This window comes from Camelus ferus, chromosome 1 (assembly GCF_009834535.1).
Source record: "Camelus ferus isolate YT-003-E chromosome 1, BCGSAC_Cfer_1.0, whole genome shotgun sequence".
NCBI lineage: Eukaryota > Metazoa > Chordata > Mammalia > Artiodactyla > Camelidae > Camelus > Camelus ferus.
Window position 1 is genome coordinate 107704751 of NC_045696.1, and position 27605 is coordinate 107732355.

The window sequence follows — 27605 nt, forward strand, 5'->3', positions numbered from 1 at the left end:
ATTATGGAAAACAGTATGAAGGTTCCTTGAAAGACTAAAAATAGGCCTACCATATGATCCAGCAATCCCACTCCCAGACATATATCCAGAGGGAATCTTAATTCAAAAACATACCTGCACCCCAGTGTTCACAGCAGCACTATTTACAATAGCCAAGACAGAGAAACAACCTAAATGCCCTTTGACAGATGACTGGATAAAGAAGTTGCGGTATATTTATACAATGGAATACTACCCAGCCATAAAAAATAATAAAATAATGCCATCTGCAGCAACATGGATGAACCTGAAGGTTGTCATTCTAAGTGCAGTAAGCCAAAAAGAGAAAGAAAAATATCATATGATATCACTTATATGTGGAATCTTAAAAAAAAGACAAACAAACTTATTTATAAAACAGAAACAGACTCACAGACATAGAGAATAAACTATGGTTACCAGGGAGGAAGAGGGTAGGAAAGGATAAATTGGGATTCAAGATTTGCAGACACTACTACTATATATAAAATAAACAAGTTCATACTGTATAGCACAGGGAACTATAATCAATTATCTTGTAGCAACTTATGGTTAAAAAGACTATGAAAATGAATATATGTATGTTCCTATATGACTGAAGTATTGTGCTGTACACCAGAAACTGACATAACATTGTCAACCAACTATATACTTCAATAAAAATATATTTTAAAAAATAATGATAATGATAAGGTTAGAAATATAATATTTTACAACCAACATAGAATAGTTGATTGAGGCAAGAATCACCAATGGATACTAAAAGTACTGGATGAAAGTGTGTTGACAGGCCTAAAGAATGCCCCCTAGATTACTTATCAAGCACAAAGAGAAAATTACAAATGCTGTAACGTTTGCTGCCACCATCTTAAACCAAGGGATCAGAGTCAATTTTATCAATAATAGGAAAAACTAACATGTGCTTCCTAATGTGATACGAGGGAAGAACAGTCTTGTGTATTACACTAACCTGGATCTAAATACCCATAAACAATCAGAAAACCCAAGCTGAGGGACAATCTACAAAATAATTGCTCAACACTCTTCAAAAATGTCAAAGTCGTGAAAGGCTATGTAAGACAATGAGCCTTGTTTCAAAGGCAATAAACATTGACATTTTGGGGGACAACAGGTCATGATTCTGTAACTTAAGTGGGTCAATATAAATAATAATGATATATTTATGTAAGAGATGAAATGTAGAAAGTGTTAAGAACTGGAGAGTCTAGGTGAAGGCATACAACTCCTGCAACATTTTTGAAAGTTTAAAATTTTCCAAAATAAACATTTTAAAATGTAAGAACACATTTCTGGAAAGAAGTTGGTACAGGGTCCTATGCCTTCCCCTGAGCGTCTGTTCTGGCAGAGACACGCAACACCAAACTTCTCCTTTAATCCTCAACAATTCCTGGAGGAATTCAAGGACAAGGCACAGTATTTAAATACTATACCATTTTGAAGTAAGAAAATTGAAGCCTAAGCAGATAGGTACTTTGCTCTAAAAGCTCATTTTACCTTTAGAGAAAAAAATTAACTCCTGGGGAAAGAAAGGAAAATAATACACAGAGATGTCAAATAGGGGTCAGCTCTAGGTGACGATATGTGGTATTTACTTTCCAGTTTTGATTTTTCAGGTTTCTACCACAAAGAAATTATTCTCAAAAAATGCCAGTTAAGATTTTTAATAAACCAAATAATTTTACAGTAAGGCGCAAATGAAATCTTCCCAGAATTTAATAAACTTAGCCATTCCAAGTTTTACTGGTATTTAGGTTCCCAGATATCATGATTGCAAAAAGGCAGGGATGGATGCGAACAGCCAGGCAGTGACTAGCTCCCGGTTAATTTTTCCCTGATTCATTTACAATGGAATATTTGCATGTTTCCTCCAAGGGCGTTGCACCTTCTTGCTGGCCAAGACATCCAGGTCACAGCAGATCCGGGCGCGTGTGGAGGAAGGCTGGATGATGTCATCCACAAACCCTGGTGAAGCATAGAAAAGGCAGCAGATCATCCGCATCCCCAGGTGCTCCAGCCCGCAGTCCTGTGCTCAGCCTGGGCCAGCAGTGTGAGCCAGGCCCAGCTGGATAGGAGAAGGGCTGATCCCAGGAGCCCCCCGTTCCTCTGGCAGGTCCCAAACTTCTGGCCTAGGAACACTCGGCAAGAAAAGGAAAATCCGACCCCCTCCCTACCAAGATGAATTCAATAGAAAACAAAGAAAATGCGCTTTTCTTTTTAAAACATCACCACAATTCCTCCCATCCTGTACGGAAGCCCCTCTTGCAATGTTACTCTGCCACTCCTCCCACCAAGCAGCGGACTGTGTTTCTTCACCCGGCCTTGCTTTGGCCAACGGAATGTGGCAAGAGTAACACTACAGCTTCCAAACCCAGGTCTCAAGCCGCCTTGCAGCCTCCCCTCTCGCCCTCTTGCCGTCCTCGGGACACCCCGTAAAGCAGCGTGGACTAGCCTCCCTGAGAGTAAGAAACCCTGCAGACACAGTCTAGCTGACAGCCAGCACCAACCAGGTGAGCGAGGCCATCCTGCACTCTCCGCCCCAGTCAGGCTGCTGGTTGCCTGACGGACCCCAGGCAGGACCAGCAGAAGAACCACCCAGCTCAGCCTAGACCGAATCACTGACCCTCAGAACTATGAGGAAAAAGGGAAAAAAAAAAAAGAGGGGGAAGTGGGGTGTTTCAGCCGCTTTGTTCTGAGTTGATTTTTCACAGTACTGGGTGACTGGAACAACACTAGGAACTGAAGCCACTTCGGCCCTGTTGTTCTAATCCTGGTTACAAAGCAGCCCACACAGGCCCGCTGCCCCCAAGCGACGGCTGCCCAGGGATCAGCCAACCCTCCCTAGTTTCCAGATGCAACTGGAAGGGCACAGGCAGACTTCCTGGAGTAAAATAAGCAGCAAATGACCCAACAACTGAGCGAAGCTGCCCTCCCCGCCACGGGCCCGACCTCTCACGGCTGCAGGAAAGGGGTTGGCGAACTTCTCAATGTACTCCGCCCGAGTGGCCTCCACGTCCTCGTGCCCTTTGAAGATGATCTCCACGGCGCCCTGCCGGGAGGGGACGTAGTGAGCGACCCGGGGGCCATGCCCTGGGCAGGCCTCCCTCCGCTCATCCTCACTGGGCGTGCTTCCCGTCCAGGTAAATCAGAGTGCACTGGAGAAAGCGACGCACCAGCTCCAGGTGGACACCGCCAGGGCCCAACCCCCGCACCCCGGGGGCTGTGATGGATGCTCAGCGGTGGCCGGCCGCAGGGACGGGCAGCCCAGGTTCTGTCCTACTCTCTCCAACTGCACTTATCCTTCCCTGAGCCCAAGATGTGCAGGCCTATTTCCCACTGTTAATCCATGGTCCCTTCATCCAGGGAAGCAAAATGCTGTTTCCCTTTTTCACTATCCTGAGCCCAAAGGACACAATTCAGTGGCCAAATGTGGGCAGATTGAACTGCAAATGTAGAAAAATGGAGACTGAAAGATAAGCCTTTGTGTCAGAACCCCTAAACGTCAGCTTGGGGAGGGGGGCATCTGGAGTTACCTGGTTCAACCCCAACAGCTATTTCAAAGCAGGAAAGGAGTGGGGAGCAGGCCGCAACAGGAAGCACCCTACCCAAAGTCACCGGGGTCAGGACTACATTTCGGCCTCTATGGGCTAAAAGCAGCAGCTCTGGGGCCCTCCCTGGGAGATGACCCAGCCCTCTCCCCTTTACTGACATCTCAAACCCACTCCAGGCTCCTCCCACCTGGGTATGAAGAGGGAAGGAGGCCCAGAGGGGCCTTGCCAAGGTCTAGACCCTTGGAGCCCTGGTCACCCCAGAGGCCCTGGCCACCCTCCAGCATTTCCCAGCTGTGCTTGGAGCTCCTACTGGAAAAATCCAGGAGAAGGGAGAGCAGGAGGCCTCACCTTTGCTCCCATGACTGCGATCTCTGCTGTGGGCCAGGCGTAGTTGATGTCACCACAAAGATGCTTGGAGCTCATGACATCATAGGCTCCACCATAGGCCTACAACAGATGCTGAACGTCAGAGCCTGAGTCAACCAGACCACGTCACTTTCAGTCCCCAAGAAGCCACTGAAATGAGGACAAAGAGCAAGAGCAGCCCTCCCTGGCTCCTGGGCCCATGTCCGTGAGGCCACGCAGCCGGGGCAGACAACACGGGGCACAGCCCACAGGCCTGGCACAGTTAGTGCTCACTGTCCCTCCCGGCTTTTCCCCACCGCTGCTCCCAGTTCCCAGAGATAATCCCCGCAGGTATGTCTGAGGGGCTGTGATTCTGTCCTGGAGACATCTTTATAAGGGCGAGAGAGGTGTACTCCTCCTTGCAGCCTGGCTGCAACTCCTGGCCCTGCTGCTGGGAGTGTGGGCTGGCAGCCGCCCGCGGGAGCAGCCTCACCTTCCTGGTGATGACTGTGACTTTGGGCACAGTCGCCTCAGCAAAGGCGTAGAGAAGCTTGGCGCCGTGCCGGATGATGCCCCCGTACTCCTGCGCCGTGCCTGGGGCGTGAGGAAGAGTTACCAGACACCCACAGAGGTCCTCATGAGGTCCGTCTGCCACTCTCAGCTGTGAGGCCTCCCCACTCCCCAAAGGGCCCAGAGAGGGCCACCCCTCGCACAACCCCGTCTTCCAGACACCCAGAAATACAGAGAAGGCACAAATCCTCAGGGAACTTTGCAAGATCTCCAAATAAAGGGGGTCCCTCACTGGGCAAAACCACCTCTCCAGGCCCCCTCTGTCAATAACTTACCAGGCAGAAAGCCAGGGACATCAACAAAAGTGATGAGGGGAATATTGAACGCATCGCAGAACCGGACAAAACGAGCCCCTTTCACAGATGAATTAATGTCCAAGCATCCTAGAAAGACAAAGACCGTCCAGGCTGAGCTTCCAGTCAATTGCAGTCCCACCCACACCAGGAACGTGCCCTCAGCAGCCATGCAGAGCTTGTTTCAGAGGCATCAAAGTTTCCTCATCAGAGAGCGGTAAAGGGGCCACACTCCAGGAGAAACAGGGGAGACAGGAGAGCCCACCTGGCACTGGCCAGACGGCCCAGGAGTGGCCTCAGCCCTGAGGGCATGGGGTCTCCTGCTGGGAGCAGAGCCCAGAGCAGGGAGCCAGTCTCTGCCTTGTAAACAGACGGGCTGCTCCCACCTGACACACAGCTGGCCTCGTCCCTGGAGCCAGCAGTGGGAGGTATCATTCAGGGGCTGGTCTTAGTGTGCCAGCAGCTTTAAATCAGACTCTGGCTCCACCACTCACAGCTGTGAGCTGGGAAGTCACCTTTCTGAGCCTGAGAGTCCTCACCTGACAAGGACGGACGTTACCACCTCCTACCGCAGTTGTAAGGGTTAAAGGAGATGGTATCTACAAAGTGGCAATTACAAGAGCTCACTTACTAGTAAATTCCCCTCCTGGAACAGTTTCCAGAGTTTGCCTGATACCAAACTGAGATGAGAGAAGAATGCAGACCAAAATCCCTCACGGACACAGATGCCCAAAGTCCTAAGCTATCACTGAATCAAATCCAGCAGTATATAAAAACACTGACGCACCATGACCAAGTGCAGTTTAACCCAAGAATTCAGGGCTTAACATGCAAAAAGCAATGAAGTTATTAAATAAAGGAGAAAAATCATATGGTCACCTTAAAAAATATAAACATCTGAGAAAAACCCAATATTCATAATGAAAAACTGGAAGCATGACAGAACTTCCGTTATCTGATAAAGAGTATCTATTAAAAAAAAACAAAACGATATACTCATGGATCAGAATAAATCAATCCCCAAACTGATCTACAACAGTGCTGTCCGAAAGAACCTTCTATGACTGATGGAAATGTTCTCTGGCTGTGCCATTCGACATGGGAGCCACATGTGGGGACTGAGCACTTGGAATATGACTAATAAGGGACTAAGTTTCTAATTGGATTTAATTTTAATTACTCACACTATTTTAATTATTTTAGATTTAAAGTTTAATAGCTAGCATACTGGACAGATCTGTATTTTCAAGCAATTTCTATCAAAACCATAGGGAATTCTTTTGTAGAAACTGACACACAGATTCTAAAATTCATATGGTAATACAAAGGAGACAGAATAGTCAAAACAATACTTTAAAAAAAAGGAGCAAAATCAGAAGGCTTGCACTAGCCGATTTGAAGACTCACAAAAGCGCGGTTTCTCAGTCTCGGCACTGCCAACATTTCAGACAGGATAATTCTTTGTTGCGGGGAATTGACTTCTGCACGTAGGGTGCGCGGCCGCGTCCCGGGCCTCCACCCACCAGAGGCAGCAGCACGCCTTCCCCCCACCCCCACCATGACAGCCAAAAATGTCTCCAGCATTCCCAAATGCTCCCCGGATGGTGAAACTGCCCCTGGTTGAGAACCACCAAGAACTATAAAGTTACAGTAACCAAGACGATATGGGAGAGTTACAAAGGTAGGCAAAAACAACAAAACAGGACAAACTGTGAAGAAACAGACCCACACAACTGATTTTAGACCAGGCACCAAAACAGTTCATTGTGGGAAGCAAGTCTTTATAATAAATGACGATGGAACAATTAAATATTTGTATGGAAAAAAAGAAAGTAGACTCCAGTTTCAATCTATAATCTACACACAGAAATTAACCCAAAATGGATCATAGATCTTAACCCAGAACTACAAAGCTCCTAAAAGAAATATAGAATTGTCCTTAAAACCCTGTAGTAGGCAAAGATTTCTTGGACACACAAAGTTTTAATCAGAAGTAAAAACACTGATAAATGGAACTTTACTAATTTTTTAAAATAATGTGAGTCAAAAGACACCATTAATTAAATAAACAAGCCACAGACCAGAAAAAGATATTTAAAATACCTGTAACTGACAAAGGACTCACATCTAGAACATATAAAGAACCCTAGAAATCAAAAATAAAAAGATAAACTCAAAAAATAGTAACAGGCAAAACCTCCCTCTTGCCAAATGCATTTTCTGGAATAACAGAAGTGTTTTATACCTTGTTTTAGATGGTGCTCACAGAGCTGTATACAATTGTCAAGTTGCCGGAAGCCATCCCAATGAGCACATAAAAGCTGTGATGTTATTGTGTGTAAATTACAACTCAAGAAAAATGTTTTAAATCTCCTCTCCTCCTTCTCTATTCAAATCTATGTTAATGACCTGAAATAACAAATGTAAGTGATGAGTATCAGGATGAAGACAATCCTAAAGGGAGAAAGCTCAAAATATACAGAGGCAAGAGTGAAAATTAACAGGAAGAAAAACACAAGCAGTGCAACCAAAACAGGACACAATCACTGAGGAAATGAACACAGTCAGAAATGGGAAACCTATGGCCCCAAGCTTCCAAGAGCGGGCCCAGGTCCCAGGACTCGGCCTCATCATCTTGGGCCCTGGCCCCAGGCGTGTCGGAGCACCCAGCACCCAGAATGCCCGCTGGGCCCTGGTTACTTCCCTCAAGGAAGAAATGAGAACCAGACCAGAGGCCTCCTCCGTGAACCTCTGCAGCTGCCTTTTGGACACATCATAAACATCACAAAGAATTAATGAGCCAAGAAAGAGGGAAGCCAAGGACCCACCATGGAACCGAGTAGTCAGACTCCAGCCAAGTCTGGGGTGGCCCTGGGACAGACATTCTAGGTATTTGCAGATCAAGTTTCCAGAAGGAGCCAAGCGGTTTCTTAAAAAGTGAGCTCGTGAAAGCACACCAGAACTGCAGGGTGCCAGAACCTGCAGGTGTGGTCATGGGACAAGAAACATCTTTGAGCAGACACAGGAAATCATGTGAAGTCCACGCCAGGGGCAGACGCTGCTAAGAGGAGGAACTAAAGAGATACGTGAACAGTTGAGAATTTACTGTAGGAACAAAATGCATTTTCAGTGTGTGTAAATTTCTAACTTAAACACTTTCTCAAAACAACAAAATGGTGGAGTAGGCAGCACCATGCTTCTGTCCTCAAACAGAAACATCAAAAAGCAAGCAGAAACTGTCAGAACCAACTCTATCAAAACTCTGGAACAGGCACAAGTTTACACCTAAGTAAAAGCTGGATCAAGAAAAAGGAACCTTAAAAGCTGAAGGAAAGCTTTGTGGTATTTTGAATTACACTTGCCCCACACTCTCCCTGGCTCTAGAGGAAGCAAAGAAGACCTCAGTCACTAATCACCATGTTGGTCTGTTCTAACTTGTCTAGGGGCTACCTGAAAGATGGATGCGAGATCAAAGGTCTCTTCACCTAATTCAGAAATCACCTAGGCCAGAAAAGGGGCAAGCACTGCTCAAAAACACTGTAAGGCAAAAGAGCAACCTATAGGCATCTGGGGCAAAAGGTTACAGCTGAGATCACCTGAGGCCTGGGAAGAAACAACCAGGAAGAAAGGGGATTTCTTGGAGGGGGTGGGGATGGAGGCAGGGGAACTAGGGCATTCCAGAGTACTCGGGCATACAAGGGACTTCAGGAAGACACAGGTATGGCTAGAGCCAGACACATGCTCTGAAAAGATCTGAGAGGGAGAAATTAGAAAATACCCTGAGATGAATAGAAATGAAAACGTAACATTACAAAAGACATGAGAAGGCCCTAGGCGCTAACCTTGGGTTGATCCCTAAATTCATTTTAAGTCTGGCTAAATGCTGAAGGAGAGCCCCGGTTCAGAGTCAGTTTGCAAAGACCAGGAGAGGTGTTTTCTTATTTGTCTGTTTTAGCACCTGGAGTTCGAGGTAATCTCTGTCAAAACACTAGCTGGAACCAAGCTAAGGAACAGAGACTTCAGTCACTATATACAGCAAGAAATACAGCCTCTGCAAAAATAGCTGGGAAAAGACATAGACAACTTGACTACTACAGCATTCAACAATCAACAAAACAACAAACTCTGGAAAAACGGGAGATTATGAGTCCCAGAGTTACTACATCGTAACATTCAAATGTTCAGTTTTCAACAAAAAAATAACAAATCATACAAACAAACAGGAAAGTATAGCCATTCAAATGAACAAAATAAATTAAAAGAATCCATCCCTGAGGAAATGCAGATCACAAAATTACTAAACAAAGACTTTAAAACCACTGTCTTAAATCTCAAGGAGATAAAAACAGGAAGCACTAAAAAATCAGGAAAACAATGTATGAGCAAAACAAGAACATCAATAGACAGAAATTACAAAAAGGAACAAAACAAATTCTGGGGCTGAAATGTGCAACAACTGAAATGAAAAATTTGCTACAGAGGTTCAACAAGACTGGGGCAGCAGGAAGAAGGACCAAGAAACCTGGAGATAAGAAATTTTTAATTATTCAGTCTGAGGAGCAGGAAGAAATGAAAAAAATGAAGTGAACAGAGAATAAGGGACCTATGCATTACCATCAACTGAACCAACCTACACAGCAAGGCAGCACCCGAAGGAGAGAGAAAGGGCAGAGAGATTACTTGAAGAAATAATGTCCAAAAATTTCTCAAATTTGGCACAAGACGTAAAGCTACAAATCCAAGAAACTATAACTCCTAGTAGGACAAACTCACAACCCACACTGAGACACATTACAGTCAAATTATCAAAAGACAAAGAGAATCTGGAAAGTAGCAAGAGAGACGTGACTCATCCACACACAAAGGACCTTCAGTAAGATTACCAGTTGATTTCTTAGCAGAAACCCTGGAAGGCAGAAGACAATGGAATACATATTTAAAGTGTTTAAAGAATAAAACCGTCAACCAAAAACTCTCTACTTCACAAACTGTCCTTCCAAAATGAGGGAAAAATTAAGACATTCCTAAATAAACAAAAGCTGAGGAGTTCATTACCAGTAGGCCCAACCTACAAGAAATGGTAAAGGGAGTCCCAACAGGTTGAAATGAAAGAATACTAGACAGTGTCACAAAACTGTATGAAGAAATGAAGATCTCCAGAAGAGATAGTTACATGGGGAAATATAAAAGACAGTATTATTATATTTTTTGTTTGTAACACGAAATTGTGTGGGTTTTTTTAATTTCTTACATGATTTAAAAAACAAATGCAGCCCAGAAAGGTTCACTGAATTCTACAAAACATCTGAAATCGAAATTACATCAGTTCTCTGTAATCTCTTCCAGGAGACAGAATCAGAGGAAATACTTCCTAACTCGCTCTAGGAGGCCATCATCACCCTAATATGAAAACTAGACAAAAGCATTACAAGGGAAGAAAACCACAGACCAATGTCTCTCACAAACAGATGCAAGAATCCTCAACAAAATATTCAGCAAATCAAATCCAACAACATACCAAAATACACTACCTTCCCAGTGGAATTTATCTCAAGTATGAAAATTGATTCAATATTTGAAAAACAATTCACATGATCCATTAATTCAATAGGTTAAAGAAGAAAAATCACATGAACCTATCAATAGACACAGAAAAGCATTCACAAAATCCAGTATCTACTCATGATAAAACTGAGCAAATGAGAAACACAGGGGAACTTTCTCAACTTGATAAACATCTACAAAAACCTACAGCTAACAACATCATACCTAATGGTGAAAAACTAGAAGTTTTCCACTTAAGATCAGGTATAAGGCAAGAACAGTGCCCTCTCGCCACTCCTTTTCAAAATTGTACTGGAAGTCCTAGCTAATACGGTAAAACAAGAAAAGATAGAATTTTGATTGGGAATGAAGAAATCTAACTGTCTTTGTTCACAGATAACATGACTGTATATATAAAAAGTCCTAAAGAACTAACAAAAACACAGCTGAAACTAATGAACAATTACAGCAAGGCTGCAGGATACGAAGTGAACTTACTGAAGTCAATCACTTTCCTATATACCAGCAATGAATTGAAACTAACACAATGCAAGTTACATCAGCACACTCCCCCACAAAAAGAAATATGTAAGCATAAATATAACAAAATACAAGATCTGTATGAGGAAAACTACAAAACTCAGATGAACAAAATGAAGAAAGCTAAATAAGTGGAGAATTATTCCATGTTCATGGATAGAAAGACTCAATATTGTCAAAAGGTCAGTTCTTTCCAACCTGATCTACAGATTTAATGTACTTCCAATCAAAATCCAAATAAGTTATTCTGTGGATACTGACAAACTGATTCTAAAGTTTATGGAGAGGCAAAAGAACCAGACTAGCCAACACAATACTGAAGAAGAAAAAACTTGGAGGATTGATAATACCCAACTGCAAGACATATAATAAATCTGCAGTAATCAAGACAATATTGGTGAAATAAACCAATAGAACATAATAGAGAGCCCAGAAATAGACCTCCATAAATATAATCAACTGATCTTTGACAAAGGAGCAAAAGTAATACAATGGAAGAAAGTCATTTCAACAAATGTGCTGTAACAACTGGACATTCATATGCAAAAAACCTGATGTAGACCCAGACATTATACCTTTCACAAAAATTAACTCAAAATGCATCCACAGACTTAATATAAAACACAAAACTATAAAACTCCTGGAAGATAACATAGGAGAAAACCTAAGTGACTCTGGCATGATCCATGAGAGAAATACTTGGCTAGCTGGACTTGATTAAAGTTAAGAACTTCTACTCTGTGAAAGACATATAGAAAGTGAGAAGACAAACAAAAACTAGGAGAAAATATTTGCAAAATACACATCTGATAAAGGACTGCTATCTCACACATACAAAGAACTCTTAAAACTTGTGAAAGAATTTCAATCTAAAATAGAACTGGTGGATATAAAGGAGAATCTCACATGTGCCCTCAGAAAGACAAAACTTAAAGACTAAGAAAGTGATTTCCCTTAAATGCCTGATTTACAGAAAACTGATAATGCTGAAATTTTCTCAGATGGGGGATTGATCAGGAGATGTCTCATATCAACCTTGGGAAGTTTCATGAACGGGAGATGACCCAGGTCGAGTTGGTCTCATAAAGTGGGCTGAACTGAGCTTCGTTTATGTGACTGGACTAGTTTTGCCTGCTCAGGAAGCTTTCAAGGACTGGTCTCTATTTGTTTTTTATTTTAACTGACTCTAACTGCACTCTCCCTTCTTAACATTTCCTGTCCATAAATACAACCTGCCCCAAACCCTCAACACTCTCACTGGTGGCCTGCTACAATTTGCTTGTTCTGAACTGCAGTTCCTTCTGCTGTTCTTGAGTAAACTCGTATTTTTGAGATTGCCTCCATCTGCCTTTCTATTTAGGTCAAACTCAACAAGAAGAAAGCAACCCAAGGGGGGAAGGTATAGCTCGGTGGTAGAGTATGTGCTTAGCGTGCACAAGGTCCTGGGTTCAATCCCCAGTACCTCCATTAAATAAATAAATAAACCAATAAACCAAATTACCTCCCCCACCTCAAAGAAAAAAACAAAAACAAAAATAAAAAAAGAAAACAACCCAAATAAAAAAATGGGCAAAAGACCTAAACAGATACCTCACCAAAGAAAACACAGACATGGCAAATAAGCATGCTCCACATCATATCATCAGGGAAATGCAAATTAAAACAAGATACCACTCCATACCTATCAGAACAGCCAAAATTCAGGAACACTGACAACACCAAAAGCTGACAAGGATGTGGAACACCAGGAACTCTCATCTACTGCTGGTGGGAATGCAAATTAGTACAACCACTCTGGAAGACAGTTTGGTAGTTTCTTACAAACTAAACATATTCTTACGATTCGAGCCAGCAATCACACTCCTCCGTGTTTACCTAAATGAGTTGAAAACTTATGTCCACACGAAAACTTGCACAAGAACGTTTTTGGCAGCTCTTTTTGTAGCTGCCAAAACTCAAAAGTAGCCAAGATGTGGCAATTATAAATAATGGTGCTGTTAAGAAAAAAAATCTATTTCATTTTATTTAGATACCGTATTTCCAAAGCTTTTAGATGAGCTCTTATGTCCTTTGAGTCTTTCTCAAAAATTATTACATTATCTCTAACAGGTATTTTTTCAGTAATCCTACGTTAATAATCTGCTGATATGATTTCTAAACGATAATAATATATCACTACCTTAAATGCATTATTGCTTCCTCATGTTTTCACTTAGTATCTTAGCTGATCACAACATGTGCAATAATTTCAAGAGCTATTATTGCTTTACACTTGTTCCTGGTTAAATGGAAACGTGTCCTTTTGTATCCATAATAATTGTGAATGATTCCTTCTTCAAAATACATTCATCTTCTTCTTGGATAAACTTTCTTGTAGGATTATGGGGTAGTCAGTGTACCTCCATCTTATTTAAATATTCATTCACTGGTAATATTGGCCTATGAAATAAAACTACAGGCATACTTAGGAGATACTGCAAATTCAATTCAAGAGCACCCCAATAAACCAAGTATCACAATAAAAAAAAAAAGTAGCCAAGATGTCCTTCAGTAGCTGAATAGATAAATGAACTGTGGTATATCCAGACAATTTAATCTTAACGCTAAAAAGAAATGAGCTATCAAGCCATGAAACAGCGTGGAAGAAACCTGAAATCACAGAGTATATAACCTTTTCAGACCAGTGTCTTCCCTGTTACTAAGTGGAAGAAGATGATCTGGAAAGGCTACATACTCTGTGATTCCAGCTATATGACATTCTGGAAAAGGAGAACTATGGTAACAGTAAACAGACGAGTGGTTGCCAGGGGTCACCAGGTTATCAATGTTAGGGGGAGGGGAGTGATGAATAGGAGGAGCACAGGAGTTTTAGGGCAAGTGAAATCACTCTGTATGATGCTGCAAATGGCAGGTAACAAATGTACCACTCTGGTTCAGAATACTGATAACAGGATAAGCTGTGCATGTATGAAAACAGGATATGTATGGGAACTCTCTGTAGTCTCCTCTCAATTTTACTGTGAACCTAAAAGAGGTCTAAAAAATGAAGGTTTGTTTTTTTTTTTAAAGAAAAATTATACACCATGACCAAATGGGACATACCCCAGGAATGCAAAAGTGGTTCAATATACATATAACATGATCCTATAAATAGAAAACCCCAGAGAATCCACAAGAAAGCTACTAAAGCTAATGAATTCAGCAAAGCTGCAGGTTACAAGATCAGCAAACAAAAAGCAGTTGCATAGCTGTCTTTCTATACACCAATAATGAACAAGCCAAAAAGTCAATTGAGAAAGGAATTCCATTTACAACAGCATCCAAAAGAATAAAACACTTAAGAGTAAATTTAACCAAAAGGTTAAAAACTTGTGCAGCAAAAACTACAAAACACTGTTGAAGAAATAAAAGACCAAAATAAATGGAAAGACATTCTGTGTTCATAAACTTAACATTGTTAAGATGTCAGTACTATATGAAGTGATCAACAGATTCAATGCAATCCCGATCAAAATTCCAACAACCTTTTTTGCAGAAATGGAAAAGCCAATAGTCAAATTCAGACAGAATTGCAAGGGGCCCCAAAAAGCCAAAATAATCTTGGGAAACAACAACAACATGAAAAGACTAAAGTACAAACCTAAAGTAATCAAAACAGTGTGGTAGTAGCATATGGAGACACGTAGACCAAAGGAACAGTACTGAGAATCCAGAAATAAACACATATATCTGTAGCCCATTGATTTTTGACAAAAAGGCGAGGTATATTCAATAAGAAAAAAATGGTCTATTCAACAAATGGTGCTGGGATAATTTCTATATGCAAAAGAAAGATACTGGACCCCTAACTCACACCATATATAAAAACTACTCAAAATTGATCAAAGCTAAATGTAAAAGCTGAAAGCATAAAACTCCTAAAAGAAAACACAGGGGGAAACCTTCATGACATTGGATTTGGGAATAAGTTCTTAGATATGACTACAAAAGCATAAGCAACCAAAAAAAAAAGAGAGAGAGAGAGTATTAAACTTCACAAAATGTTAAAACTTATGTGTGTCAAACGACATTATCAAGAAAGTGAAAATACAACCTACAGAACAGAAGAAAATATTTGCAAATCATTTATTCTGATAAAGGTTTAATATCCAAAATATACAAAGAACTCCTACAATTCAACAACAACAACAACAAAAAACTTCAAGTAATTAAAAATGAGCAAAGGATTTGAATAGATATTTCTCCAGAGATATGCAAATGGCCAGTAAACACAAGAAAAGATGCTCAATATCCTTAATCATTAGGGAAATATAAATGAAAACTACAATGAAAAAATACTTCAGACCCACTAGGGTTGGCTATTATCAAAATATACCAGAAAATAACAAGCGTTGACGAGAGTATGAAGAAACTGGAACCCTTGTGAACTGCTAGTGAAAATGTAAAATGGTGCAACCACTGTGGAAAAGTGTGATATTTCCTTTAAAAAGTAAATCTAAAATTACCATATGACTCAGTAATTCCACAATTCAGGTATACACCCAAAAGAACTGGAGAGAGGGATTCAACCAGATACTTGTACACCATGTTCATTGTCACATTATTTGCAATATCCAACAACTCAAGTATCCATCAACAGTCAAATGATTAAACAAAATGTAGGATATACATGTAATGGAATATTACTCAGACATGAAAAATCAAAATAAGGTTCTGATATATGCTACAATACAAATGAACCTTGAAAACATTATGCTAAGTGAAACACACTAGACACAAAAGAACAAATATTATTTGACTCCACTTATATGGCATATATAGAATAGGTAAATTCACAGAAACAGAGAGTAGATTAAGATTACCCAGTGCTGGGGTTAGGATGAAAGGGAGTCTCTATTTGGGATTTGAAAAAATTTTGGAGACTGCAGTGGTAATGGCTACATACATTATGAATGTAACCAACACCACCACATTGCATATTTAAAAATGGTTAAAATGGCAAATTTTATGTTAAACGTATTTCACCACAATAAAAAACATCTTTAAAAACCTTCTTCTAAAGACAAGAAAAAACTGCCATAGCAGAAATAAAAGATGAAGTTGGGTCAAAAAGGGAGGATGTATTCATCCCACACAGGGATTCAAAGGAAACCAAAACCAAAGAAAGGAAAATAGTAAGGAGGGAAGCAGTATCCAGAGCCCCCAACCCCACCCAGAGCACAGCCATGGAAGAGTCCCCACTGCCCGGCCGTGACCAGGTCTGGCCACATCACCAGAAAGCTGTGAGGCACAGACACAGCAAGATGCTGTTAACTCGTCACGTACCAACTAGGTACCTGGCACGACTGAAGGCACCAGGGATAAAACTAAGTAAGACACCAACACCCCTGGCCTCATGGAGCTCAGTTTAGTGGGTGAGTTATAATCTAATTAGGGGGACAGAAAGCAGACCTCTGAAGAAGTAAAGACCTTGTAAGTTGAGGAACAGGGTTATCTATAAACTCAAAAAATTAGGGAAGTATGAAAGAAGCATTTTGAGATGCTTGTTAATTCTGAGAAGTTAAGAGAGAAAGGAGCTTTTGCAGCAACACCTATCTGAGTTTTTCCTCTGGCTACGGATGGCAGAAGATGAGCACCGTGGGCCCAGGCAGCCCCGGCCCCCAACAGCACCACCACTGCCCCCCAACCCTAAGGTCCAGGAGAGCTTCTCCCTCCTACCTGAAGCCACCTTAGGCTGGTTGCCAACAATTCCAACAGTCCTCCCGTTCATTCTCGCAAAACCAACGACGATGTTCTTGGCATAATTGGGCATGATCTCAAAAAACTCTCGCTCATCGATCACCTGCAGGGATAAATTTACTCCTGAGCTCAAAATGATAAACAAGAGACAACTATGTTACAGAATTATAGACGTTTACGCTACAGGATTACAGACATTTACACTGCAGAATTACAGGCTGGAGGACTCCCTCCCCACCTACAGGTTCTTCAAGGAAGCAGGACACCAGGCAGAGGCAACACCCCCTCTCACACGCTGCTGGGGGAGGAATAAGCCAGTGCAACCTCTTTTAAAGGTTCTATTTGAATTTGGCATATTTATTACACTTTTTAACCTTATTTTGAAATCGTTTCAAACTTACATAAAAATTTCCAGAATAGTACAAAAGAAGTTAAATATCCTTCACCCAGATTCACCATTTATTTTTATCATGTAAGCTTTATCGTTCCCTCTCCCTACCTGCCTACCCCACTTTTCTGTCTCTCAAGTATGTGTGTGTATATACATTTTCTAGCTATATATATGTATATACACACAAATTTTTTTCCTGAACTGTTTGAGAATAAATTACAGACATGATGCCTCTTTACCTCTAAGTACTTGTCTGTCTCCTAAGAACAGGACATTCTCTTATATAACTGCAGTGATATTGTCAAATCAGTAAGTCAACATTAATACATTATTAACCATTATAAAACCTTATTCAAATTTTGCCAGTTATCCCAATAACACCCTTTATAGCAACAAAAATCTGGTTCTAGAACCTGATCCAAGATCACCTGGTACTTTTAGTGGTCATGTCTCTTTAGCCTTCCTTAATTTTTTCCCCCTCAATCTTTGTCTTTCATGTTCATAACATCTTTGAAGACTACAGATCAGTTATTTGGTTATTTGCCTCCTATTTCGGTTTAATGTTTCTTCATGTTTAATTTCAGGTTAAGCATTTTTGGCAGAATGTCACAGGAGTGAGACCCTCTCAAGTGAATCACATCAAAAGGCACATGTCAATTTGTCCATTAATGGTGGTGATATATGCCAGGTTTATCCCCTGTAAAGTTACTATTTTTCCACTTCTTATTAGTAAGTATCTTGTGGGGAAATATTGTGAAATTATGTAAAAATCCTATTCTTCATCAAGCTTTCCCCCAGTAGGGTTAGTTAACATTCACTGATGATTCTCACTTATTAACCCGATTACTGTGATGACAGTTGCCAAATGATTTCTCTGACTCCATTTTTCCTTCTTCTATTACTTGGCATCCTACCGTCAGAAATGTCTTTGCCAGAGCGGAGGTTGGGGGCGGTGTCTAGCTCAGTGGTAGAGTGCCTGGCTAGCATGCGCAAGGTCCTGGGTTCAATCCTCAGTGGCTCCATTAAAATAAATAAGCCTAATTACCTCCCCCCACCAAAAAATAATAATAATAATAAATTTGAAAAAAATAAGAAATGTCTTTGTCTTTCCCATTTACTTATGGGAAATCCACAGTATTATAAGACTTTTGTTTTATTATGTGGATTGTAATCTTTACCAACATTATGTTCCAAATGTCCCATATCTGACGGTGGGGACTCATTCAAGGTAGATCTTGTGCCCTTTTGATGTTTCTCCATCACTCTTTGAGCACTACCTTACTTTCAGATTCATCTTGTATTTTTTTCTGTCCCAAGTATAGAATCAGCCATTTCTCCAAGAGGCCCAGGTCCCAGGGATGGGGGAGCAGGGTAAATGATTGTTTCTAAGAACCTAACCTAGAGCACAGAGCTAGGAAATCCACAGACACACACACACACAAACTTATTTCTATAAGTAATATGAAAACCAGGAGTTCATACTGATAACTCCAATTCTAGTCCAGTCCAACTAGTTCATTCTAGTATCCCCCTTTCCATACCATAACCTCTTTCTCCTACAGTGGACATCTAACTTCCATTATCCTCAAAATGTACTTATTTATTCAATCCTCAAATAGAAATGAAATGGTTCAGAATTGCTGACCCATATAAGTTCAAAAAAAATTAATTAAATTCAGCATTTCTTTATAACTATTTCTATCATTAGAATAAATGTAAGTAGTCAAATACTATGTCCAAGTTATTCATTTGAAACAGTCAAGTTCATTTGTTTCTATTTCAAAGGCTTACCCCCAGTCTTGATTTTATTATTTTAATATATAAACATTAATATAGTTTAATAGTGTCACTCCCCACCCCCTTCACCCACCCCATTATTGTCACCATTTTCTGACTTATCTTTTGTGTGTGTGTTGCAGAAACAAGCAGGTAGATTTATAGCTTATTAATTCTCCTTCCACCATAGATGGACAGAAACAAACTATAGATACTCTCCTGCCCTCTGAGTTTCTTCACTTAGTAATAAACCCTGGGAATCACTCCCATGTCAGTTCATAGAGCTCCTCCTCACTCTTTTTCCCTCCTGCATAGTACTCTATTGTATGGCTGCACCAAAGTTTACTCAACCATCTCCTACGTGTTTACATTATTTTGACACTTACATTCAGATTGTCCAGAATATTTTGCAATTATAAATAACAATGTTTTTCGCCTGCTTTTCTGTCAATTTTAGTCTTTAGTCCCTCAATTTTTTAAAAAGTTCTTTACACATTAAGGATATTGGTCCTTAAGTTGCAATATATATTGCAAATATTTTCTCTCAGTTTTTGGTTGTCTTTTAACTTTGTCTTTTTTGCTATGCAGAGTGGAATTTTTAAGTGTTTACATAGTCAAATTTATCAATTTTTAAACTGAAACTGGATTTTGAAACCTCCTAAGGTTAGAGAAATTTACCTACAATTTCTTCTAGTACTTACATGGATTCACTTATTATATTTAGTTCTCTAGCTTATTTGTAGTTTATTTTTGTATATGGTATAAAGTAGAAATATAATTTTATATTTTCCTAACTGGCTATTCAGTTGTCCAGCACCACTTCCTAAAAAGCTAATCTTTGCCCCTGAAATCTGAGATAATACCTTTATTGTATATACCCGAATTCTGTATGTACTGAATCAACTTCTGACTTTTCTGTTCTATTCCACCGATCTATTTACATGCCAAGACCACACTGCTTTCACTATAGCATGCTTAAATATAGATTATGACCACAGCTTTTCTTTTGATATTTTTATGTTAACCCAGTAGCCAGGAATAAGGGGTATCTCTGCATTTATTCAAAGTTTATTTTCATGTTTTTCAGAAGTTTTAAAACTTGCCCTATAGATTTACTACTAAATATTTTATCTTTATTGCTGTGTAAGAGGAATTTTTATACTAACACAATTAGTTACTGTTTGTGCATATGATGACTTATTTCTGCTAATTTTATATCCGTTCCGTTTATTGTTTCAGTCTTACCACACATTCTCTAGCATTTTTAGCATATTATGTCATCTATAAGCACAAGTAAACTTTTCCAAGGCTTTTTGCCTCTAACTGATCTTCTTCTTGTCTAACTGCATTGCTAATATCTCCAGTAAAATATTAAATAATATTTTAGATGCAACTGTTTGGCTATGTTCTCCACAATAGACTTAAATATGATCTCAAAAATGAAAGAAAACACATTTCTTAAATTTCTAGCTCAAAAGTTTGAGAGGGGGGAAAATGATGATTAACTGAAAGAAAGCAGAAAAGGAATTGATCAACGTAAAAGCAGAAATATATAGCTTTAAAAAAGTGAAACCAAAAAGCAGACTCTCTAAAATACATCAGTAAAGTGTTTCAACTACTAGGTAACTAAGGAAACATAAAACAAAAAATATTAGAGAAGAAAACCACTGGAATAGATTTTGCTAATCTCAGACTATATAACCCTGCATAACCCTATGCAGGTACATTAAAAACCTGGAAGAAATAGGTAATTCATAGAACAAAATATATATACTTTACCAAAACTGACCCCAGCAAAGATAAAGTTTAGAGACATTAACATTAAAGAACAGAGGAAATTACCAAAAAGCCACTCTTCCCTTACAAAAACAGCACTAGGCCGTCACAATTTCACATGAGAATTTCTACATCTCTAAAGAGCAGATACCCAACGGTATTTCTGTTTTCCACCCCCAACATTATGTCAGTTGTTCCAGAGCACAGAAAAAGAGAAAATTTGCATATTCTTACTATGGCACTTTATGAACTGAACTATGTAAGCTCTACCCCCCCCCAAAATTCATAGACTGAAGCCTAACCCCCAATGTGATTATATTTGGAGACAGGGCCTTTAAGCAGATAAAGTAAATAAGGTCATACGGTTGGGGCTGTAATCTAAAAGGACTGGTATCCTTCTAAGAGGAAGAGACAACAAGATCTCTCTTTCCTTGTGCACAGAGAAAAAAGGTCACATCAGGACACAGCAAAGGCAGCCATCTGCAAACCAGGAAGAGGCCTCACCAGACACCAACCCTGCTGGCACCTCAATCTTGGACTTCTAGCCTCCGGAACCATGAGAAAGTTAATTTTTGTTTAAGCAATTCAGTGTGTGGTGTTCTGTTATGCCAGTCTTAGCAAACTAACACATAATGTAAGAACACTGACATCAAAACCTAATTTGAAAATACCACCCCTCCCCCTCAAAAGACAGCTAATATCATATAATATTGATGCAAAAAATTCAAAACAAAATATTCATAAAATATAACAAGTAGCAAGGTATATTTATAAACAGATCTAAGAAAAATCATATGATCATCTCCATAAATGCTGAAAGGGCATTTAACAATATTCAATACCTATCCCTGACTTTAAAAAAACAAGCAGACAACAACAAAAAGTGATGGCTCTCTTAACATGAAAAAATTATATAAAATTAGGGAACACTAATGGCAGTCAGTCTCTCTAAAGTTAAGAAAAAGACAAAGATGCCCATTATCGTAACCTTTATTTATTGCCTTTGATAAAATATGGAGGTACAGACAGTGCCCCTGGACAAGAGAAAGAAATGATGATAACTGGAAAGAAAAAGATAAAACTATTTATATAGACAATATACTAGTATACTTGAAAAACCCAAAAGAATTAATGGTGAAAAACTACTATAAATAACAAGAGAACTTAAAAGGTAACAGTATATAAAATTGATAAACAGAATCAAAGCTTTCATAAATACCTAAAAACCCAGTTCAAAGATAGAAAAGACCCCATTTACAATAAAAAAGAATATTTGGGAATAAACAAGAAACATAGACACCTATATAAAGAAATATTTAAAACAATCAAGGTGGGGGAAGCACACTTTAAGAAATAAACTATGTTTCTAGATTCTTTCAGATTCATAAGAATGTCAATTTTCCCAGTTAGTGCATAACTTTATCAGGATCCCAATAAAAATAGCAGAAGGATTCCCTACTTCCACCCCTTCTTCCACCCTAAAACAAGACAAACTAATTTCTAAAGTTCAAATGGAAAAATAAAGAAGTCTGGGCAAGAAAACTCAAAAAAAAGAATAATCAAGAGGAACTCTCTACCAGATGTGAAAGCACACCATAAACTCAATCATTAAAACAGCATTGGGCACTGAGGACTGGAGAGTCCAGGAGCAGAGGGAACGAGAGAGGGACAGGGACAACTGTGCGGGTGGACAGAGTATGGAAGGCGAGGGTCAGAGACAGGCATGCCGGTAGAAGGGTGACCAAATGGTGCTCAATAGGCTACAGATCCCAGCAACGAGGAGGAGCAAGTCCAGCTGTGGCTGCCGGCTCACGCTGGCTCCTACAGTACAGGGGAAGGAACGGGACACTGGGAGAGCCGGGGCTCCGGGAGGGGCTGTGCCCACAGAGCCATCTGGGTCCAGTTAAGCAAGGACAGCTGAGAGCACCGTGTGCATATGGAAGTGTGAGGGAGACAACGGCCACTGACTGATGTCCCCAGTTTGCCCCAACATTTTCCTCTTGTGCTACACCAAGAAAAAGGTGCACATGGCTCCTGTCCTCCCAAGACCTACACATACACCCGTCAACCCTGTCATGGGATACCTTGTGCACTCTCCTTCCTCTGAAGAGACACAGTGCCCGGTGCCCTCTGAGCATGAGGCTCCAGAGGTACATTAAGAGTCATCCCGGCCTCAACTCCAACCTCTGGAGACATGGCCCTTCTCAAGACCTCTCAGCTCTGCTGGGCCAACTGGCTCCTCCTCCCTTAAGTCCATCCGGGCCAGCAGGGTGGCCACGGTCACCAGCTCTTCCCGGAACACACTACTTAGCGGCCCCTGGTCCTGTGCCCACCCCATGCTCAGCCTGTGCTGCCCAATGTTAAGGCCTGTGGGTCCAGCACTTCCTCACCAAGTCAAAGCCCAGTGACCAAGGACATGGCTGAGCTAACACAGACAAGACAGACAGGTGTGGCACTTACAGAGTGTATGATGTCCACCATGTCGTAGGCTTTGGTAGATTCCAAAGGGACAATTGTATCAAGCTCAGGAACCAGACGGTCACTTTAGATAGAAAAAGAAGCAGATATAATCAACATGGAAGAGGCGGCTGCCTTCTGTGGGTGGGGGAGGGAGAGGAAATGGGGGAGACACATCATGGAGGCTGGACTGATTCTGTCCCTGCTGGGCTTGCGAAGCGGTCCCCAAAGATACAATCATTTGTTACCCCCATATCAAAATGAACCTGAGCTTGATACTAACCCAGATCATTTAGAGAGGGGAAAAAAAGAGCTTATTCCTCTGAATGTGATTCCTTCATTTTCCTCTCCAAATACCCCCTACTGTGTGGGGCACTAAAGGACACTGCAGAGAACAAGACATTGCCCCATCAAACCCAGCTTCCCAGAGAGCTCTGCACCGGGGTACTGGGCACAGTCCTGCCCGATAACAAAGTCCTCCCTTACTTTTCATTTGCTATTTATACATATGCATATTGCTTCCTGGGATTGAGTGGAGAGGCGGTATAGCCAGGCCAAAGCAGGCTTTTCAGACATGTCTGGGTCTGGGTCCCTGGGCCATAACACCTTCAAATGATGTCCTAAACCTTTCAAGAACCTCAAATAATACAGGTGCTCGGAATAGGAGACTGTGCCCCCTGCTTCTGGGCCTGGTGACCATCCCCCCTTTCACGACTATACTGGCTGTATCCCGAGAAGTGAGGCAGAGGCAGAGAGCGAGGGGCCCTGGGGACAGAACTCTTCAGAGCATCCCTGGCACAGACCCAGCCCCACAGTTAGGAGTCCAGGTCCACTCAACAGGACACCGTCGGAAAACGGCTTCATCCCAGGCCAAATGAGTGCTTCAAAATCAGAGAGGCAACAAAATGGAGAAGAAAGCAGCCAGAGGTCTGGAGCAATGGTTCCCCAGCTGGGCTTCTGGTTTACTGTCTGGTGCCCCCGACATCAGCCAGAGGCCTGAACAGCAAGAAGGAGAGAAGGTCTCCATCAGGTGGCCAGCAACACACCCTTTGGAGGACTGCCCCGGATTCTGGTCACAAGCAGGCGTGCATGTCCTAAAGGGCACCCTCTCTGCACCATTTCATGTTGATTTCTTTCATGTAAAGGCAAAAAAAAAAAAATCTATCTCAATTCTGGACAAATCAAAACTCTTAGAAATAATTTTTTTGGCCACTTTCTACTCCCAAGCTACTTATCAGTTATTACAGAGAAGAAAAAAGTAAATAAAATTAAAATCTCTCTGGGATCCTGTGCCAGACATGCCACCCACCATGCCTACACCTGATTCCACTCCACAGTCTACTCCAAGGCACCCACAGGGCAGATGGGCCAGAGAAGGACCAGCCAACCTGCAAAAGCAGAGGAAGGAGCTCCGCCTGCTACTCACCTGGGATCATGGCACTCACGGATGGGAGCCGGGTCCTGACTGCTGAGAGGCAGGTAGTTGAAGAACTCCCGGAGATTGCACAAGGCATCAATGTCATTTTCAAAAGCTCTGTGGGCCACACCTGAGAAGACAGAGAGGCTACAGTGGGCCAGGGCACCTGTCAGCCCAGAGACGCAGCTTCCTGCCCACCTGCACTTTCAGGGACATCTGCAGCAGTCTGCGCTGACAGCCCTGTCGTCCCCACCCTCCGCTGAGGACAGGAGGCCACACCACCCACCTTCAGGCTGATCCTCAGCTCACAAAGCCTGTTCCCTCTGCTCTGTACCCAGACCTCTGCAAGGGTCACTCCAGGCTTTGCTCACATATTTGCCCTAATGTCACCTACTCAGAGAGGCTTTCCCTGGTCCCCTCCAGAACACAACCTTCCCCCCACTTCCCACCCCTGGGCCATGTGGAAGTTCCTGTCACATGTTTCCCTGCAGCACCGACTTCCCTGTTTACTGCCTGACATCTCCCCGAGAATGTCCGCTCCAACAGGGTGGAGACCAGGCCCGCCTCACCACTGCAGCCCCGCGTCAAGAGCAATGCCTGGTTGGTGTCCATTCTCTCTCAATAAAGCTAGACAATAAAAAGGAGAACAATGCCGGCATGTGTCATGGTCACCGTCAGCAACAGTGGAAGGGAAGGAGGGAAGGGAACCACGTGGCCCCAGAGAGGACTCAAGCCATCCTTCCTCAGGAACACTCGGAAACCACGGAGCAGCTAAACAAGGCCACGGACATGAAAGTGCGGCCAGAAACCCTCTCAGGTTCACCCTCCAGACTCCCTGCTTCTACCGCTGCGCCCAGAGTCTCTTCTGCACACAACAGCCAAAGGGAGCTTTTCAAGTCAGATCACTCATGTCGCTACTGAGCCACCCTCCCTGCACCGGGCAGGGCTGCTCCCCTTCCTCAGGGCCTCTGCAGAGCCCACTCCCTCTCCTACGCGGCCCTGCAGTTCACACCTGCAAAGCTGCTAAACAGGTACCCTCACAGTGAGGCCCGCCCTCACCACCCTACTTAGAACTGCCATAATCCCAGCCCTTTTACCCTGTTCTTTTTCCACAGCACCGATTACCTTAACATACTATATAATGTCCTCAGTTACACGGTTTATTGTCTATCTTCTCCGCTAGAATACAAGTCTCATGCAGGCAGAGACCTTTTCTTCACAAATGTACTCCTAGCAAGTAGAACAATACTTGACTCATAGGTACTCAATGAGTATTTGCTGGATAAATAAAAAGCATGTTCAACATGACAGAAATTCTTTCAAGAAATATCTAGACTCACAGACATAAAACAAACTTATGGTCACAGGCGGGAAAGGGGGTGGCAAGGGATAAACTGGGAGTTCTAGATTTGCAGATACTAATATACATAAAATAGATAAACAACAACTTCCTACTGTATAGCACAGGGAACTACATCCAATAGCTTATAGTAACTTATGGTGAAAATGAACATATGTATGTTCCTATGACTGAAGTGCTGTACACAAGAAATTGACACAATATTATAAACTGACTATACTTCAATTAAAAATATAAAAAAAGAAATATTTATAAATTGGTAGAGACTTTGGAGGACAGCATGGCAGTTCCTCAAATAGTTATCATTTGACCCAGAAATTCTACTCCGAGGTATATACTCAAGGGACACGGAAACACATGCCCAGACAAAAACTTGTACATGAATGTTTATAGCAGCATATTCATGACACCCAAAAAGTGGAAACAATTCAAACGCTTATTAAATTATCAATAAACAAAATGAGGTATATCCATACACTGAAGTATTATCGAGCAGTAAAAAGGAACGATGTACTGATTCTTGCTGCAACAGGAAAACATACCGTAACCTTAAAAATATTATGCTAAGTAAAAGAAACCTGTTGCAAAAGACCACATATTGTATGTGTCCATTTATGTCCATTCCATATATATCCAGAAGACAAATCCACTGAAACAAAGTAGATTAGTGACAGCCTAGAGCTAGAGTATTTGGGGGCAAAATAGGGAGCAAATATTAAAGGGTATAGGATTTCTTTTTGGAGTGATGAAAATGTTTTAAAGGTGATGGTAGTGATAATTAAATAACACTGAATATATTAAAACCACTGACTTGTATACTTTAAATGGGTATTTCACGTATATAGTATGTGAATTATGTATCTCAATAAAGCTGTTACCAAAAAATAAATATTTAGGTATGTACATAGAGCATCTTTCGGGTCTTGCTCTGGGGATACAGAGCTAAGTACATCAGACATGGCCCATCAAAGAGCCTCTGATTCAGAAAGAACGCCAAATGCTGCCTATAAAACTAAAATTACGGTGCAGAAAATGTAACATTACGACGAACAGTGGTTCATTACTTCTAAGTTGTCAAGTGAAAACAGGCCACAAAAGCATATTATGCCCCTGCCTTTGAGTATATGTATGCATACGCACAGCCATCTGCATGAAAAGGCTGCAGATAAACAAAACGTGTTGGTGACTATCTGTGAGTGCTAGAACTCCTAGTGATTTTTACTCCTGTATTTTCTAAATTGTTTCCCACAAACATGTAATATGATTGAAATCAGGGGAAAAAAAAGCATATTTCATCAAATCTAAGATGCCATCAAGACTCAACATTATTCTATACTCCAGTAAGAAAAGAAAAAAAAAGCTGCTGCCAATTCCGCCCTGAGATGAGAGCGTCATGACAAGCTGTGCTGGAGGGAGCGCTGAACAGAGCTGGCGGGTGAGGGGAAGGAGTGTGTCAAGGTTGACCCCAACCCACGATGGGAGAGGACCAAATTCTGTGGGCAGGGGATCGAGAGCTCTGACTTTGTCTTAAAAAAAACCGTATCTCATCAAATGTAAGACTTCACTGATGTTAAGACCTCGATTAGATGTGCACTAAGAAAGAAACGCTGATAATTAAATGATGGCCCAATGCCTTAACCACAGTACAACGTGGTGCACAAATGTCACACCAGCCTCTCGCTGCTTTGAAATCTGTCAAAGAGGCAATTCCTTCTGTCCTTCAGTTACGCTGCTTGCCGTGTGGTAGGCAATCCTTTCACAACTTGTGATCTTTTTCCAAGAAAATATGGAATTCCAATCATGATTCCAA

General features: G+C 41.4%; 1 protein-coding gene across 2 annotated transcripts in view; it reads right to left on the reverse strand.

The window, feature by feature from the left end:
- Positions 1-1684: 1684 nt before the first annotated feature.
- PCCB (propionyl-CoA carboxylase subunit beta) overlaps positions 1685-27605 on the reverse strand; it is a 52681-nt gene continuing 26760 nt past the window's right edge. For both annotated transcript variants that reach the window (XM_006182816.3, XM_032487982.1), the window contains 8 exons: positions 24445-24565; positions 23022-23103; positions 16598-16721; positions 4778-4885; positions 4426-4526; positions 3936-4034; positions 2986-3085; positions 1685-2001 (listed from right to left, as the gene is read on the reverse strand). In XM_006182816.3, the coding sequence (XP_006182878.1) occupies positions 1880-2001; positions 2986-3085; positions 3936-4034; positions 4426-4526; positions 4778-4885; positions 16598-16721; positions 23022-23103; positions 24445-24565 (857 nt within the window). In that variant the 3' untranslated portion in view covers positions 1685-1879. The remainder of the gene's footprint in view (positions 2002-2985; positions 3086-3935; positions 4035-4425; positions 4527-4777; positions 4886-16597; positions 16722-23021; positions 23104-24444; positions 24566-27605) is intronic.